The sequence below is a fragment of the Phalacrocorax aristotelis genome, chromosome 10, assembly GCF_949628215.1.
Source record: "Phalacrocorax aristotelis chromosome 10, bGulAri2.1, whole genome shotgun sequence".
Lineage (NCBI taxonomy): Eukaryota > Metazoa > Chordata > Aves > Suliformes > Phalacrocoracidae > Phalacrocorax > Phalacrocorax aristotelis.
The window spans coordinates 12640699-12658611 of NC_134285.1; the positions used below are offsets into that span (position 1 = coordinate 12640699).

General features: G+C 43.6%; 2 protein-coding genes across 6 annotated transcripts in view; one reads left to right on the forward strand and one right to left on the reverse strand.

Annotated features, from left to right (window-relative positions):
• The window catches only part of RMI2 (RecQ mediated genome instability 2), a 56063-nt gene extending 43278 nt beyond the window's left edge, over positions 1-12785 (reverse strand). For 3 of the 5 annotated variants that reach the window (XM_075105283.1, XM_075105281.1, XM_075105282.1), the window contains exons 1-2: positions 12392-12785; positions 891-1070 (exon numbers count right to left, since the gene is read on the reverse strand). The gene's annotated coding sequence lies outside the window, so the exon portion shown is untranslated. The remainder of the gene's footprint in view (positions 1-890; positions 1071-12391) is intronic. The other 2 variants (XM_075105280.1, XM_075105279.1) reach the window with 2 other exon arrangements.
• SOCS1 (suppressor of cytokine signaling 1) lies at positions 12666-17287 on the forward strand. Its single transcript, XM_075105278.1, has 2 exons — positions 12666-13147; positions 15171-17287. The coding sequence occupies exon 2, from the start codon at positions 15246-15248 to the stop codon at positions 15867-15869; it is 624 nt and encodes a 207-aa protein (XP_074961379.1). The 5' UTR covers positions 12666-13147; positions 15171-15245; the 3' UTR covers positions 15870-17287.
• The last annotated feature ends 626 nt before the right edge of the window (positions 17288-17913 follow it).

Consider the following 17913-nt stretch of genomic DNA (forward strand, 5'->3'; position numbering starts at 1 on the left):
TCTTTGAAGGAAAAGTAGGTACCTTAGAAAATTTATTATAAGCAAATACGTAATTGTCTCCCTTCCATTCAGCATATTTACACACATACACTTGAAAATAAAAAACCCCAGTTATTCCTGAGTCTTCTTGCACATGAAATGTAAGCAACAAAAATTCAGTCTTTAGGCCATCAAGAGATGCAGGTAAGAGCCCAGTTAAAGTATGTTAATGTATGTCCCAAGAACTTCCACATGAAGGCCTAACAAAGATCCAGGCAGATAGACCATTTTGCAAGCATGAATCGCTGATAATCAGACAGCTTAACAAGAAGTCCAACCAGTCTCGTTGGTCTGCTGTAAGATCATTGCCTTAAGACAACAAAAAATAATGTCAATTCAGTTCCTCCAGGGATGAATGGAGCCCCTCTTGATATGGTGCAAAAAGAGAAGTAAAAATACCCAACTAGCAAAGGGTGTCTGTGCTGAGTTCCCAGTGACTGCAATGGCTGAGTCACAGTGAGTTCTTGGACAAGCAGGGGAGTTTTAGCAGGAAACCACCTACCACTTTATTTACAGCTCCACTTCAGCTATGCCATTCGACTCAGCTCAGTAGATGATTTTTATCACTCTAGATGTTGTGGATGCATTTGCACAGAGACACTTTCCAAGCGGCCACATGTTTAGCATCCATTTTTCATGAGGTTTCTATATATTCACTTCAGATGGAAGAAATACTGCCCCTTCTACAATTCCACCTCCAGTACAAAAGTACCTTTCCTCCATCCACTCTGATTTGTATGTCACACCTGACCTGCATGTATGCTTTCCATCGCTGAACTGTTTAGAAACTAGCATGCTGTAATCGTGTATCTTAGGAATACAGGCAGCTACAGTAGCACAAAAGCACTTACCTTCAAAACTTGGACAATTCTGTTGTCTCACCATTAGTCTTAAGTAAGGCAGGAACTCAAAGATCCAGAAAAGGTGGGGAGAACCACAGCTCTGCCAGCTTGTCCCGCCTCAACTCAGTGATGTCTACATTCAGCACGTGGACAAGGGTCTTGCTCTCCTGCATACTGCACATTTTCTTTCTGGCAATTAACATAATTAAAACCAATAAACTGGTATCAAAACAACATCCTGGAATGCTAGCAAAGTTTATTTTTATGCCTTTCTTCTTTGTAAAATACAGAATTATCTATAGAAAACTATGTTAAAAAAAAGTAATTGCAAATTCCAGCCCTTAAAATTTAGACAGGGCCTTCCTTGTCTTTTCCTGCAAATTCTGTCCTAGTTTTGTGCAAGACTTAAGATCACGGATTTCATCAGCACCCCTGCATCATTCAGTGAACAGATGTGTGAGTGGGCAGATTTCAGGTTGCATGTGCAATTGTAAATCTGATATTGCCCAGTTTTTCAGTTCTTGGCTTTGTAAACCACATAACATCAGTGCAGTGCGTGCACCAGTGTGCAAGACGGGAGGAAGGCTGTGGTATGTGCTGTTCTGAAGTGCAAGCTGCTGATTAGGAGAACAGAAGAGGAAATGGGGTAATGATTCTCTGGAACAGTGATGGGGTCTCTGCACAGCCTCACAACTGCACCAAAATCCCATTTCCAGAGGGGAATGGCTGCTGAATCCCCAGTGATGAGGACTTGTCTCCATTCATGGAGTGCTCCTTGGTGTAGTAAACCCAGTGGAGTACAACACCATGACACAGCCCACCACCCCCTCCCCGCCCCAAATCTGCTTTTTCCAGTGCAAACATGCCATCATATTTCCTGAGCCCTGAAAAAAGGGGGCTGGGAGAAAATAAGGGAAGAGATATAAAGACAAGGAAATACTTCAGTTGGACCCACTTCTCTCTGCCAGTATACAGAAAAGTTTATGCAAATTAGAATCAGCCACAGGACTTCTGGGAAGTGGCCAGTAACACACTCAGTGTCTTAAAGTGAAGGTATGAGTGAAAGAGAAGGAAGTCTTTTAAAGCTGTTTCTAAATAGCCAGTAAAAACATCCAGTTCAGCCGAGCAGCAATTGCTTTGGAAATATATGTCGGCAGCTTTGGACACTCAGGATCACTTTTTCTTTTTTATGCTGCACAAAACTCTGCTTGTGGCTTATTTTTTAAAACCAGATTCAGCTTTAGCCCTCCCTTTCAAGTACACATTTGAGAGATCATCATACACAGAGCACAGAAAGGATGCTGAATGAATCACAAGAGATGATCTATTTGCCAAAGATTTGCAGGCTGCCCCACTCTTGGTATTTTATGCAGCAGGTCTGCACATAAAGAGGATTCATATGTGATCCGAAACAACTCAATGAGCACGACACCATGAAAACCAATGGGTTTACCTCCCCAGTCTCAAGCATAGTGTTTCCCTCTTTGCCCCCAAATCACACTTCTCCTACCCTTCTACCACCATCACAACCACATGTTGGCACAAAATTAACAGAAAATAACCACACTCAGATCTGCCTGTCACCCGCTAGCGGAAACTGGGAATTCACTGGAATTCAGGGAACTGGAGGCAGGTCACATGAATTACACCCTTGATACCACAATTTATCTGCACAGTTGATATTTTAGAGTTTCATGTATGTCGTTCAGTTTCCCTGAAATTAACCTTTTTAAAAAAAAAAAAAAAAAAAAGAAAAGAAAAGAAAAGAAAACCCCAGAGTCTTTCAGGGGGATCAGAAACCAATTTCAGGAAACACTACCAACTTTGATAGTAAATGCAGCCACTGAGAGTAAATATATTCTTTTTTGTGTGCGTGTGTGTATCAGACTAAGTTTTAAATTGAGTTTCATACAGAAACAGAGGAGGAAAAGTGCAGAATGCTATGCAACTCACTGCTGGAATACCACATTGCTATATATTGCAGATTTATCAGTGGTGAGATATTTTTAGAATAGCCCATGAGCGAGCAAGAAGTGAGGACGTATTTTTTCCAGTGCTTGAACCAGACAAGCTGCTTTTTCCAGCCATGACACCTGGAATCCTCCAGTGCATGGATCCCTCGGCATTGCTCCACTGGCACCATGCACAGCCTCACCCTGAGCTTCCCTGGTGGCCCAACAGTCAGTGACTGTGCAGGGGAAAATAGGACACTAAGAAAGCGAGGGTAAAATATGTGAGGAACAAAAAGCCAGAATGAAGAGAGGAAACTGGAGGGAGTTAGGTGGCATCCTTTCAGCTAATCCAAAATTTGTAACACAAATGTATCTAGAAGTGATCTCTGAATGTCTTTGTTTTTTGTGTCTTCAAAAACAAGCTATTTTTAGCAGTAAAGCTAAGGTCGGGACCCCAGTGCTCTATTCCAGGTGCAAGTCTACTCTTCCATTTTGCTAAAACATCTACTTGGAGATCTTAGCTCAGCTGCCACTAGCAGTATTTTGGATGCAGAAGTCCAATCTAACGTGAAGTCATATTGGCATCTTTCCATAGCCACAGCATATCCATCACATTCCTATTAAAGAACCAGCACAAACTACAGAACAAAATGTTCACCTTGCTCAACAGAAAAAAAATACTGAGAAATATCCTATGATCACGGACATTGTACTATAGTTTGGGTTTTTTTTTTATACGCTACTGTAACTGGAGATCTTCTGAAGGGCTTTGATGAAGCTCCTGCCAAGCCTTCCCCAAAGAACCAAACTCACAAAAGGTTTCTGCCTGACCAAAGCATATCATATGATTTGGGAAGTAAGTAAGTATGACTTAGGAAGACACTGGAGCATTTTTAACATACCCAGAAATTCTGGGTCTCTGGCAGGCCTCTGAAGCTAGGCAAACCTCTCAGGATGTGCAGTACCTTGTCCATAAGCAAGTGTTCCACCTTTGCCATGTGTAAGTCATAGCATTAGGAAGAGACAGAGCTCTCACTGACTAACTGGAAAATCCATACTCCCTGTTAGCATTTTAACCTTTCCTTATAGACTCAGGGAGAGAGGATGTAAACCTATTTATGTGGAAGTTACTTAGAGAGAGCACAGGATTTAAATTGACATTCGTCGGTTTATTGGTATTTCTTGGTATTATTGTAGTAGGTGCTTAATTGCATCTGTTTCCCTATAAAAGTTCTTGAGTGAAAAAGCCCCAACACTTGACATTTGAAGAATTATATCTGCTTTCTCTTAACAAGTTATGACCAGGCTAATCTGAATTTTTAAACTGGTGATCAGAGAAATCTAATTATGGAACTTCAGTTTAGATATATATTAAACCAGCCATCACCTGAAGGCTACATTAACTTATGTTGAATGGGGCTGTAATATCAGGAATATAGAGATCTTTCTGTTTAGAAGTAAACCCAGAAAGTCATGGACGTAGTTTTTTGGTACTGCTGCAGAAACTGAGAAGTTACTCAGGCCATACTCCAAGTCATGGTATGAGACAGAGCCAGAACAGGACAGCTGAAGCAAAGAACTTAAGCACAAATTTAAACTGTTTGCATATAAGAATAGCTCCAGCCTCCTTACTAAAATTTTCTTCTGTGAGTAAAGTTGTATTAGAATGACTTGTGGTTTGAGGTCATCCCATGTCACTACTTATATGTTCAGCAAGCTTTTGAAGGTCATCTTGGCAAGCTCAATTCATTTTGTGTATATGACTAAGTCTAACACTTCCTCTAGACTCACTATCAGACATTTTGCCAGTATTTTGACATTATTATGAACTGAAATATATCTGCAATTGAAATACAGCATAGCATTTCTTTCCAGTTTAAGATAACCGATAATAGGACTTCTCACAGTGTCAGAGGACAAAGCTACCCTTAAAGAGTGAGTCACCACAGACTTCAAACCTCCTGACAAGAGCAATTCAGTGAGATGTCTCCAGAACTCCAGGAGGAAATCCTCCAGGCTGGGCACTCTTCCCACTGTCATATTCTCAGTTACCTAATTTACTGATAGGGGACATCAAGACCCGCATGGTAAGCTACACTAATTTTACATAATGTAATATTTCTTCCTAATTAATCCAAAAGTGTGTGTGGTGAGGACTATATCTAACTAATATAGCTCTTTCTAAAATTAGAGAATGCTTCATTAATATATTTGCATAATGTTTCTTATTTGCCACTTCAACAACAGATGCCAAAAATTCTACATTTGAAGGACTTTTTTCTTGTGTCAGAAGTAGCCAGCTTATTCTCCTGATTTCTAGAAATTCTACTGGAGTTGGAATATGGTGAAGCTAATCTATTCTGAACACAGCTTGCTGAGTTCACGTGTAAAATTGGCTGAAGTTTGCAATAAATCTGGAGACGGAGAATGTCTGAAGAAAAAAATCCAATTCTTTTTTAACAAGAGCAATTATGGTGGGGTTTTCTATCTTTCCTTTTCTTGCAACTGAGGAATTAATATCTGTATTTTGAAGTAGACTGCTGAGCCACCTATCAGGACCTATCCGTTCTTCAGGGACAGGGAGGAACAGAAAACCAGCTATTTTCTCAATACTCTGAAAACTGCAAAATTAAAATTTATATTACTTATTTCTTGCCTAGATCTTTGCAGATTTATGTTACATAGCTAGCCAAGGCCATAAGACAATAATAAAATCTATGTAGGATCTATCCATACAGAAGAATAAAATATGCACATTCACTAGTTTCTATTTGTTGGGTATAGAAATTATTAGATATTGCAGGACCCTCATATATTGCATCTTCATAAGAGTTTGGGCACTGTATGATTTTGAGATTAGACTGCAACTGTAAAAAAGATCTGTCAATTAAAATAGATTACGGTAATCACAGTAGGAATATGGAGGTCAGCATATCATGTAGTAGAAAAGCCCACAAAAGATGTTTTCTCAAGGCTGAGTTTTAGTAGTATTAATTACTCAGATCCAAGCTTCATAACTTCAAGTATTAAAAAGCCACCAAGTCATTGAAAGTGTCTGAGTGCATTGCAAAAGAAATATGATTGTCCACCTGGATCTGGAGGAGAAGCTGCAAGATACTGCTATGCCATCAACTTCTGATTTCTCAGCTTCCTATGTGCTACTTCTGTCTCCTATAACAGCACTGTATCAGTCTTAGTTCACTTTAAGAACAAGACCACCTTTTTCCTTTTCATTTGGACTATTGAGTCTCTTTACATTCAAGGAAACAGAACTGAGATTTGGATCCATTTGACCATATTAAGAATTAATTTAAATTAGTTTCTGTGGACTGAAAACCAAAAGTGAAGGAATATTTGAGTCATTTGCTCGTGCTCCACCTCACCCGAACCATAAAAATCTCCTCATATGTGGATTATGCTTATGAATGAAATGCTTCAGAAACTGCTTCCACAACCTTTGAATTACTTCAGCAGAAGCTCAGCATTTGCTTGTGGTTTGAGTAGACGGAATCATGGGAGCACCAGAAAGGGTATCAACACCATTCACCTTCAGCAGCAAATGCAAATTCGTAATCATGTAAACCGTGCAGGATGCGATCTAAACAGGCATTGAAAACAAAAAGAAGTGGTAAAAAATGCCTGTACGAATGGGAAGCTGTAAGAGCAGAGGGTAAAGATACCATTAAAGTAGTAATAAAGAGACTCTGGAAGACTTTCTGGATTATGAATTGATGTTTTGGATGGTGTCCTCAAGGTTTCCACGCAAAAATAAATTTTCCCCAAAGCTTATGACCTCTCCTGTGTTGTCTTTACAGCCAGCATTTCCTTTCCATATTACATGGATATATAACTGCCTGAGGACTCTAACTGCATGTACAAACAGTAACCTTGGCTCCAAAACCCACAGCACAGTTCAGTGCCATGGCTGATTTTCATGTGCCATGTTACCGCTCTCCTTTCATGGGCTTGGGATCTGAAAAGACATGAGAACAGGCAACTGGAGAAACAGAGAATGTGGCTTCAACAGCAAGGGGGAGAGCTGCCAGAGCAGTGAGGAAGGCAAGGCAAAGGGAGTAAAGGTCTGTACTGGCTTAGTTTGGAAAGGATCACTCAGGTATTGCGGTAGCCAGACTGAAGTAAAATTAGCAACTGGCTCTGAAATTCAAGGTCTGTGATCCTCCAGCCAACACTGAAACCTCTGTAGTCCAGTAAGTGTATCTGGAAGCTGAACTACCTTCATATGGTTCTGCTTTAAAATATCCAGTTCAGTATTTATAGCAGCAGTTCCCCTGTATGAATGTCAGCCTCCTACCTTCGCAATTAGCATTGACATTATTTTTAGGGATCCAAAATTCCTCCATCAACTGTGGAGTGTACATATGCACACTCCCCCCCCCAAAACAAAGCTCTCATTCATACGAAAAAAACCCAGCAGAAAGCAGCTGCCCCTTCACAATGCTTTTACCAACAATTTGAGGCTTTGCTTTCCCCGCCCCCCCCCAACAAATTACCAAGAACTAAACTACCGACATGTAGAAAACCCAAATCACATTTTTGTATGGTTAACTGTTGAGCATTTGAATTCATGAGACTAATGTGAATCTTGATTTGACTTAGTTAATATCAACAAAAGAACTTGCACTGAACATCAGTCAGGGTCCATTTAATCTAGGCTCAAGGAAACCAGCATTAACCGCCACAGAAAAGGCGGCTAACATAATTTAAAATAAAGAGTTCCAGAATAGGGAGCTTAGAAACTTTCCTCATAGCCTCAGACAGTTAATTTATTACTTATTTGAAGTATAACAGTTTATATCTCTTACAGAGATATATTTCAGACAATTTGGACTATTCAAAGGGAAGGAGAGGCTCAACTCTTACTCAGTTTTAGTACACCGTTAAGCTTAATTTGCTTAACTTCAAAAAAACACAGCTTTTCATCCTAGCCAGTGGACGTGTGCACTTTCTCACAACTAATACAGCGATCCTTTTTAGAAGACAAAACCATTAACTCCCAGCTGGATGGGATCTGACTTGTACATTATCTGCAGAACAGCATGAATTCCAGCTCAGACAGAAGTCATTCATTCTGTACTGGCTAGCCCTTGTCTAGGTGTAGGCATGATGCTTATCAAGGCTTGATAACAAACTGGTGACATCTCAAAACGTATTTTGTTCTTGGCATAATGACTTGTGTATGCTGTGACAACCATGCCATACACACAGCGATATCTAGCATGATAATTAATATCAGTGTAAACTGAGTCATTTTTATAGCCATTTTACCTTGAAGTAAGTGACTAAAATGATAGGAGGATGAGCTGTACTCATCAGGCCCACTTTATTATCTCTTAATTTAGAAAATCAGTGTGGATAGTATGGAAATGGACATGTATAAGGAAATGTCTAGTCAAAATAGCTACATCTTTTGGGCATGTCCCATTTAAATACGTCAAACTCTGACCTTAATACCTAGTTAAAGTGGCTGACAGAGGTTCACACTTCTCTCAGTGCTGCTGGTTTCAGTGTATCTGAAAGCAGACTCAGAAACAGTGTGGTGTCTAATTTACTTGCAAAATCAAAGAATTCCGATTTCAGGGGTTTCATTTAAATGAAAATTCAGATTCTGGAGAAGAAAACAAAACCCACTAAAACAGGAAGGATGGTATTGTGGTTAAGTTTCTAGTATGGGGCTCTGAAAACCTGAATTATGTTCCATTCCTAGCCCTTCTGCAGACTAGCTCGCTCTGTGACTTTAAGCAAATCACTGAATCTCTTGGTGCTTCAGTTCCCCTTTTCTAAAGATGATGTTGCTGATTTGGTCAGTTTAGATAATGTGCGCTTTCATGTAAGAGCTACCATTTACAATATCAGCACAAGAGAGACTCTAACCTCAAAACACTCATACTAAAAGATGTGACCCTATTTATTCGAACTGCTCTTACAAGAAAATAGCAATTTATTAGACTTGGAAAGATATTTTGATTGCTCATTGACAAGTGTCTTCATAACAATAACACAACCGAGCTGATTTAACATTCTCATATAATTCCCACACTATTCACCCAGTTAGTATACCAAATTCCAAACAACATGCTATTCCACAAACACATTGGCCTGCCAGTTAATCCAGCTTCATAAGAGAATCAGTGTCTGCTTCTATTCTCAAAGATTAGGAGCAAAGCTGAAAGGGGGAGTGCCTGCTGATCTTCTAAGCCTTTCAAGTTTTTTGATTCCCCCCCCCCCACCAGAGGACTATCCCTGCAGGGGGGATGAATTCAGCGGGTGTGGAGTGCCCCATAAGGGAATTTATACTGGGGAATACCATACATGGTATTACAACCTCCCCCCTCTTAGTGGTTTCACAGGGTGAGGAAAGGCTTGGATGAGTAAAGGAAGCTCTGCCTGCATTACACTGCTGCTAGTAGGGCTAAGTGTGTGGTTTTTGAAAAACAAACTAACAAACAGGCAAATGCCTCATGTATCCCCAACAGATACAGTACTCTTCTACCTTCAAAACCATCTTCTGAACCATGTTTTTTCCCTTGCTGCCTCCTGGCAGACCCTTCCTGGCATCCATATTCCCAGTGCTTTATGAACAGATTCTCTCCAGTCTTTGCCCTGTTTCTAGCCAGTAAGCCCTGCTCCTGCTGCACAAATGCCCAGTGATTCCTCTGAACTTTCTGTCATCTGCCAAGCCAATGTTTACAAACTAGGGGTAAGAACTTTTAACAAAAGCTGAGTTTGTTCTTTATCCTAGCCCTTGGAGATTTACTGATATGACCCCTCAGGCCAAAAAGGGTTTACTTTCCTGCCCCACCAAACAAGGGAGAAGGGGGTATGGGATAGTGTCTCCCAGTCATTTTCTTTCTCCCCAGACTTTGCCTTTCTTTTCAGAGACCATCAGCACAATTTGTTTCTTCACATGAAATGGTACTTTGTGAAGAGGAGAAAAAAAGGCATTTCACAATGAAGGCTTTACTTACTAAATAGACTCTAAGACTATTTCACCTTGCAATAAGCAATAAATGCTTATTTAGCTGACTGGCAGAGCAAAGATCAGAATAATCTGAACTGGCAGCAGTGCTTTCAACTTCAGTCATTTCTGGAGACTTTCTATGTGTGCTTTGCCCAGCAGCTCTGCACCGGCTCCAAATTTATGCACTGCCCTCTACCGGGTAGATGAATGAGTAGCCTCATTTTAGCCAATCCTGCAGGCATGGAGCTCTTCCCAAGGCCCGGATTATGGGGATTTTAAGTAGAGAGAGAGGAAGTAAGAAAGGAAACAGAAGGATGGGAATGGGTGGTTGCAAAAGGAAACATGAGTGTGTAAAATTGAAGATATCCCAAGAAAGCTCAACTCGTGGGACCCTCAAGTCTCCTTCACTTATTACGATTGATGCCCACTTCTCCTGGGCAAGCCTTTTTAAGGCACCTTATGGAACACCCAGACCACTCTTATTGTGATTCATGTAGAGGTGGAATGAAATTCCATGAGCAACAGCCTGACGCACTCAGCTTTTGGTGTCCAAGCTGGCAGGCTTACTCCATCACTCCCCTCAGCAACTGGAAGCTCACCTACTCATTCGAGCCCTGCCAAGCCCGGAAGCTTCGCAACTAAATATCATTACCACATTCCTGCTCAATGAAGAAGACTTTTTGGACAGACTCTTTGTCAGCTGCACTACTCAGTACATGGCAGACAGACTGCACATGCACCTGGAGGATCTTTCCTTCCCCTGTGATCTTACAAAATTAAAAATTACATGAGAGTAGAACTGCTTTCCTGGCACACCTACAGCAAACTGCAGCCAACCCCCATCTCATCTGAGAAGCACTCGTACCACTGTGCTGCATTACAGCCATGCCGTGCTCCACTCCTTAAAGCCACAGTGATGGCAGGAGCCAACAGTGCGGTTACAGGAAGGTAGCTCGGCTGGGCGCCTCAGGGGCTAGGTGAGGAGTTGGAGGATCTGAGCTGTGCTTTTGGCTTGGATTTACCTTATTGTGACACAGTTAAGCACTTCAACTCTCTTTTCTTTGGACAGGTGGCAGGGAGGAAGGGGGCTTCGTCTTGCCTAAGTAGGCTTCAACCTGTTAAGGGCAAGGCCTCGTTTTACTACCTGTCTGTACATGAAGAATGCCTTACACAGAACAGCCATTGCATGGAGTGCACTATGCAAATGCAAATAGTGGCAAAACGTTTCTCACTATTGCATGTTCAAATTCTAAAGTAAGTTTCAGTTCCACCATTCTTTCATGCTTTTGCTTTACACAGAAAAGCAGCTGAGCATCTCTCCCCCAGCTGCTTATGCCAAACCTTACCTTAAGTTCAGTTGCTCAAAAATTGTTTGAAAGAGGATTCTGAGCACAAAGTGACTCTTTGTGCCAGGTCTTAAAATTAATGATGAGCTCTGTTTCTCCAAATTCATGACAACTATACTCTCACATGACAGAAGCTAAGCAGTAAATTTCGGTGGCTAAAGCATCGTCAGAAATTTCCAGGTTCACCTATTGTATACTGGCTGCACATCACTGTAAGGCGCTGTATTGCCATCAGGTTAATTCAGTCTGTGACCACACTGGATTTTGAAAAGAATATTCAGTCTCAAAGCAGGAAATACATTCCCTCAACTTCATCCCAAAGGACACCTCACAAGTCTTTGCCAGCCCCTGCCCCCTTATTCATTTGACAGAAACTTTTCTCTTTCATTGTCACTAAACATCGTGGTGACTGCGAGGGGAAAAACATCCTCTCTCTGCTCCTGATGTAAAGAAGCATTCTGGCTGCAAAACCCAGATGTCATACTGCTTGCCTCTAACTGCACATGCTCTGGAAGCAATACATTCCTGTATTGACTCCAGATTCAAGAGTCAGTGGAATTCTTCACAAAGTTTCTGTATTTTTGCATATGCCTATGCAGATGAATTACTGTGCAAAGTATGTATTAGGGCACATGGCTTCCAAAAAGACAAGGAATAATCAGAAGAAAGACTTCTGCTTGGCCTTTTAAATGGGTGTTGGTTACTCCCTCAAGAAACATCCTCTTTGGAAGAAAGCAGACTTTACTGGGGCCTGCTTAAGGGAGCACATAAGACACTGGTTTAGTACTTGAGGTTTCAAATCTCCCTGTGGGTGAGCAGAACAGCATCCCAAGCCTCCTGAGCTGGCTGCTGTCAAGGTTACAAATACAGCTGGGGCTCTGAACAGTTACTTTTAATTTTGATTACCCGGTAGAAAACCCCAGGGAAATTCTGTTTTGAGAACTCAAAACCCAGTGTAGCATCTGCACAGTCCTCTCAGTGGAAGGATCTTAGATTTCCCTGAATGCTTTTCTCACTAAAATTATTATTGGTCTAAACTTGCACCCCTTCTTGGACATTTAAGTTACACATTAAGTCCTCTCACCTACTCTGTCCATGCTGACACGTTAGCTCTGAGGACAGTGGCTATCTTCAGGTTAAAACTTCCCACGTTGGTTGCTCTTTTGCTTTTCTTGACATTTTCCCCCCACGTTTCGAGCTAAATGCCAGGTCAGAGCCTTGTTCATCACCTACCTCTAGCGTCCCCTCGCCTTCCTTTGGCCTCAGAGCACCCCTGGGCTCGGGCTTCCCAGGCAGCACCTCCTGCTGGGCCAGCCCGACCCAGCACCCGCCGCTGGCCGCCACCCACAGTCACCTCCTACAACTCGCTGTGCCGGCCGATAAACAAAGGGAATAAAGAGTAAACCCGGGTTTTGTCAGACAGAAGAAACGGGGTCACCCGAGGCGGGACACCTCCACCGGCGGCGTGGCGGGGCGGGGAGCCTGGGGTTCGGCAGCGGGGCAGCGCCTGCCCGCGGCCCCGGGAGCGGGCGCCGGGAAGGACCCCCGGGAGCGGGCGCCAGCGCTCCGGCAGCCCCGGCCCCGGGCGCGCTCAGCGGGCAGCCCGGGCGCCGCGGGCACTTCGCCAGCCTGACTCATTCGGAAAGTGAAAGTGAAGCGGCGGCCACGTGTTTTCGGAGAAGGCAGGGGAGGAGCCGCCGGGCAGAAAAGCGCCGCCGCCGCGTTAAATAGAAAGCAGAGGCGATGAGCGGGCCCAGAGCGCTGGAAGTGCCGCCTGCCTGCCCGCCCCGCGGGAGCCCCGGCTCGCCGCGGCGCCAGGCAGGGCCCCCGCCCGGAGGATGCTCAGCCGGCCGCCGGGGCCAGGACTAGCCGCCGGGGCCAGGACTAGACTAGCCGCCGCGTCGCCGGGACCGGCGCGTCCCTGCCCGCCGCCCGCGCGTGTGCTGCGCCCCTCGGGGGCGGCCCCCGCCCGCCGCGCCCCGGGCGAAGGTAAGGGAGGGTATCTTTCTCGTGGGGTCCTCGGGAACTGCGACCCGCATCGAAACGCTCCTGCGCCGCAGTTGGAAGAGGTCAGATTTCGGAGGCGCGACAAGGGAGCCCTACGCGTTGTGCAAGAGCGTGGTGGCTTTGGTGACCGTTGCCTCTTTTTTTTTTTTTTTTTTTGTGTGTGTGCGTGTGGGTTTTTTTGCTTTGTTGTTGTTGTTGTTGGGTTTTTTCCTGCCCTTTTGGCTCAATGTCTGTGCTCAAGTCGGAGCTCTCTCGTGCCTGGTATAAAATAGCGGGAGAAACACTAAAGCGAACACGCAGTGGTGCTTGCACAGCACCGCTCTTCTCCAAGGACCCCGCAGCCCCGCTACGCGGTAGGAACCGGAGCAGCCCCCGGCGGCCAGAGCGGGACGAGCCGGGGCCGGGCCGGGATCCCGCCGAAGGTTCTGCCCCGGCGCAGTCGAGGCACCCTCGTACGGGACGCCAGCTCTGGCTTCCAGGCTGTGAAGACTGGCGTGTGCCCCGTGTTTGCCCTGTGCCTTTTGGAAGGGCACAGCGAACCCTCTCTTGGCTACAGACGGCTTCCGCTAGCGTGTCCTGCGATTTTTAGAGCTCGGGATTAGTGGTCGTTTCTCACCCACATGCCCTGAAATTTGGGTTTTGGTAACTTTAAATGCTAAGCGATAATCTGGGCCCAGTAATTGGAAAAACTGACATCAGTTTCCTTCTGCTGTGTAAAGAAAGCCCAATGCTGCTTTCAGCCTGTTATTTGCCAGCATAAGGATTTTACAACCCTCTTTGCTGTTTCAGGAGGTAATATGACCTAAATGAAACCAAACATCAAGTTGTTAAATTAGCACAGACAGGAATCCAGCTGCATACTTTCTTTGAAACCCTCATTAGCATGTTACCCTGAACCATAAAATGGCTGAGGGATTCATTTCTGAGAATACTTCAAGGTTTCTCAAGAAGCTGCTGCTGCAGATCTATATCTGACTATAGGGATAAATCCTAAAGCCTATGCTTGCCAGTAAGGTCAAGGCAGCCAGCGGAGATGTATCGAACCACACTGTCAGAGGTAGGCATTTCAGGCCAAACTCATTCCTGGTGCAGCACTGCTAATTCCTTTGAAGTAACGCAAGGGATGAATTTAGACCCTCATGCTGAAAGATATATCAATAGGAAGCAATTTAGATTGGGCCACTTAAAGTGCATGTAATACAAAAAAGAGAGAGAGACTGAGGAGTAATGCTTTAAGGGATCATAGAGGTTGATTTGTGTAAGCATCACTATGTTGTAGCACTGCTGTCCCAAGGGAAAGCTGGGGGAATGGGAAATTGCCTTTTATGGCTGAGCCTCAGGTTAACAGGAGAGAGGAAAGTAGTTTTAGGATTGCTGTGTAATTGGCAGCCTTACCAGCTGCCCTTCCAAGTTACACTTCTGTCACACAATGGCACCTATTCACATCACCCTGTTCACCAATTATCTGGAGACATACCCAGCTACAGAGTTCACATCTCCTTCACCCAATTTCTCTTTTTCACACAATGCACCAAATAATGATGATGTCAGAGTTCTGACATCTCAGCTGGGATTTGGGAAGGGAAGGAGAGAGGAGGTGCAGAGAAATTGGTAACTCAGTTGTAAGGCCTTGTTGCTTTGTCCTCTAAAAGCTTGAGAATCTGGTGGAGCACACACAAGATAACTTCACATTGAGAGGGTCCTGTCATTTGACTCACTCTAGGTGCTGATATGCTTCTGTGGGCTCATAGCAGGGAAACTGCATTATCCTCTGTAGCTGTTGCTGATCCTTGCGAAGTATTTTTGGAGCTTTGGACTTTGCCATAGTGATAGACTACTAATCTTGTCAGAAAGCGAACGGTTGTTTGCCCAGTGTAAATTGGCAAATGAATATTTTATTATTTTATAATGGGTGGGAGGCATGTGAATGGAAGACTTGGTCATTCAGAGATTGCAGCTGCTTTTCTCTGAGGATCTCACATTGTGTTTCTCTTTGGCATTTCAGAATAGCTGCTGGAAAGCTGCCCTGCCGTAGCCACTGACGCTATGGAAGACCGCATCCGCTGGTCTAGGCTGTAGGATGGTAGCGCACAGCAAGGTGTCAGCAGATAATGCAGTTGCAGCAGACCCGAGACGTCTACTTGACCCTCCAGCACGGGATCGTTCGCAGGCTCGAGGCTACCACGGCCCAGGCCGGCCCAGCACTGTGCAGGCACAGAGCAACACGCACTTCCGAACCTTCCGTTCGCAAGCGGATTTTAGTAGCATCACTCGAGCAAGCAGCCTGCTGGATGCCTGTGGCTTCTACTGGGGACCTCTGACTGTCAATGCTGCCCATGAGAAGCTGAAGTCTGAGCCCGAGGGCACCTTCCTCATCAGGGACAGCACACAAAAGAATTGCTTCTTTGCCATCAGTGTTAAGACTGCGACTGGGCCCACCAGCATTCGGATAAACTTTCAGACCGGGCGTTTTAGCCTGGATGGCAGCAAAGAGACTTTTGACTGTCTTTTTAAGCTGCTGGAACATTACCTAAGCTCCCCGAGAAAGGTACTGGTTACCCCCCTGCGCAAAGTCCGTGTGCAGCCCCTGCAGGAGCTCTGCCGGAAGAGCATTGTGAAGACTTTTGGAAGAGACAACTTAAACCAGATCCCACTCAATCCGGTTTTAAAGGACTATCTGAAATCCTTCCCATTTCAGATCTAAGTACAGCATTAACTGTATAGGGACACGTGAGAGATGTGTAAAGAAATCCAGCTTTCTGGGTTTTTAAATATGTTTGACAGTGAGCAAACTTATTTTTGTAGCAATTTACTGTATTTTGGGATGGAACTTGAACACTTGACTTCTTATGTTTACAAAAACTGTTTGCACAAACCTGGGGTTTTAAAACCCTGGGATAATTTTTCTGCCAAGCAGAGTATTTTATTATTTTATAATATTTTTAATGATATTAACATAATAAACTTTATTGTGAAAGTTTTAAAAAAAAAAAAAGCTTTTCTGATTTTAGTCTTAAAGGTTCTGGTGCCTATCCTGCTGACAAACTTTAACTGCTAATTGAGCATGTAAGTGCAGTCAGGTCTCCACATGGTCCTGCTCTTCACCCTACCAGACTAGCCTGTTTTAGTGGTACTCCAACAGACAGACGATTCCTGCCCCAAAAAGCCTAAAATAGAAAGATGCAAGTAGACAATGTACTCAGGATGAATCTGCCAGGAATCTAGCTCTCCTCTAAATCCATGAGAGCAGGAGCAGTGTGCTAAGGCTACAGTGGCGCATGGTTTTTGAAAGAGTGAATCAAACCTTTGGCTGAGCTAATTGTACCAACTCTGGCTTGCCTTATTTCTATTAAAAGCTACAAGGCTCTAAGCGAGAAGAGGTTGCTGTCTGACACAACCAAACAACATGAATGTTGGTGGGGAAAAATAAAACTGCCCAGAAATGCCATTCACACACTTTAAAAGGTTGTGAACACTGTAGCATTTTGATGCATTGGGGGAAGGGTAGCTTAGTTCTCTTTAAACTGGCATACACAGAAGGACAAAGGTGCAGACATCTTTAGACTTCAAAAAGGTGTTTTTTGTCTTACATTCTTGGCAGACTTGATATTTTAAAAGAATCAATGACTTAGCTCCATGACAGGATTCAGAGAGCATAAGCCTATAGATTTGTAGCTGTATCTTCTGGTGGCTAAACTGCATTCAAAGAAAGTTAAAATATATTAGACTGTTTTGTAATACCATTTGTAGGAAATTGGTGACAGCATCACTGGGTTTCTATCTGCTCATAAAATGCAAAACCAGTACCCCATGGAGCTGTAACTGTGAATGACTTGAGATGCTGACTTTGGCAAAATGTCACCTGCACTATGATAAAGTCATTCTCCCCTCCCCCAGGCATTTCCTGAAATCCATGAAAAGCTGACTTAGAAAACCAGCTGAACCAAATCACTTCAAAGAAAGCACAGTCTTTCACAGAAATGTATATCAGCACAGATCTACAGTGCTTACTGTAACTGTAAGCAGTAAATGAAGTAATCTTTAGTTTGGAAGATAAAAGGTCTCTCCCTCTACTGTAATTCACATTCCTTTTAAAGCTAAAGCCACTTTTAGGAAACATTGTGTGTTGTATAGTGTTCCGTACTGAGTAATTTGTTTAATATAATTTACTCTACAAAATCAGTTCTTGCATCATTGACGGTTCTTTGGAATAAATAGGTTTCCTCCTCAAACATGACTAAGGATCACTTAGACCAATCATCATTGAACATTGTGGAAAAGGATAAAAGAACGAACTTACAGGCAGTATCATGTAACCCCTTACTGTGCTGCTTCCCCAGAAATGTTCTTTGGATCAGTCCTGCCTAGCAGTCTCCCATTCCCTTGTCAGCCCTCTCTGGCTGAGATTAGCAGACAGTATTTCTGCTTAATTCTAAAACTGGAATTAGTTGCCAAATGATGCATTTTCCCACAGCAGCTGCAAGGATATAAATTGGGGAAGTAGCGAATACTGAGCTATGCAGCAGAGAGCAGAGCAAAGCAACTGCCTGAATGTGAATAGCTTTAAGAAGTAAAATTGGTGGGGAAAAAAATAAACCTCAACAGTCTTTGTAGGGTGAAAGCTGCCAAACTGGTTTGCTGTCAGCAGAGATCGTTATGCCTTTCCCTGTTGTCTTTTCCCAGCCCCCACTGTAGTATCTTTTAACCCTTCAGGCCCCAAACTAATGACTCTTGCCTTGCTATATAAA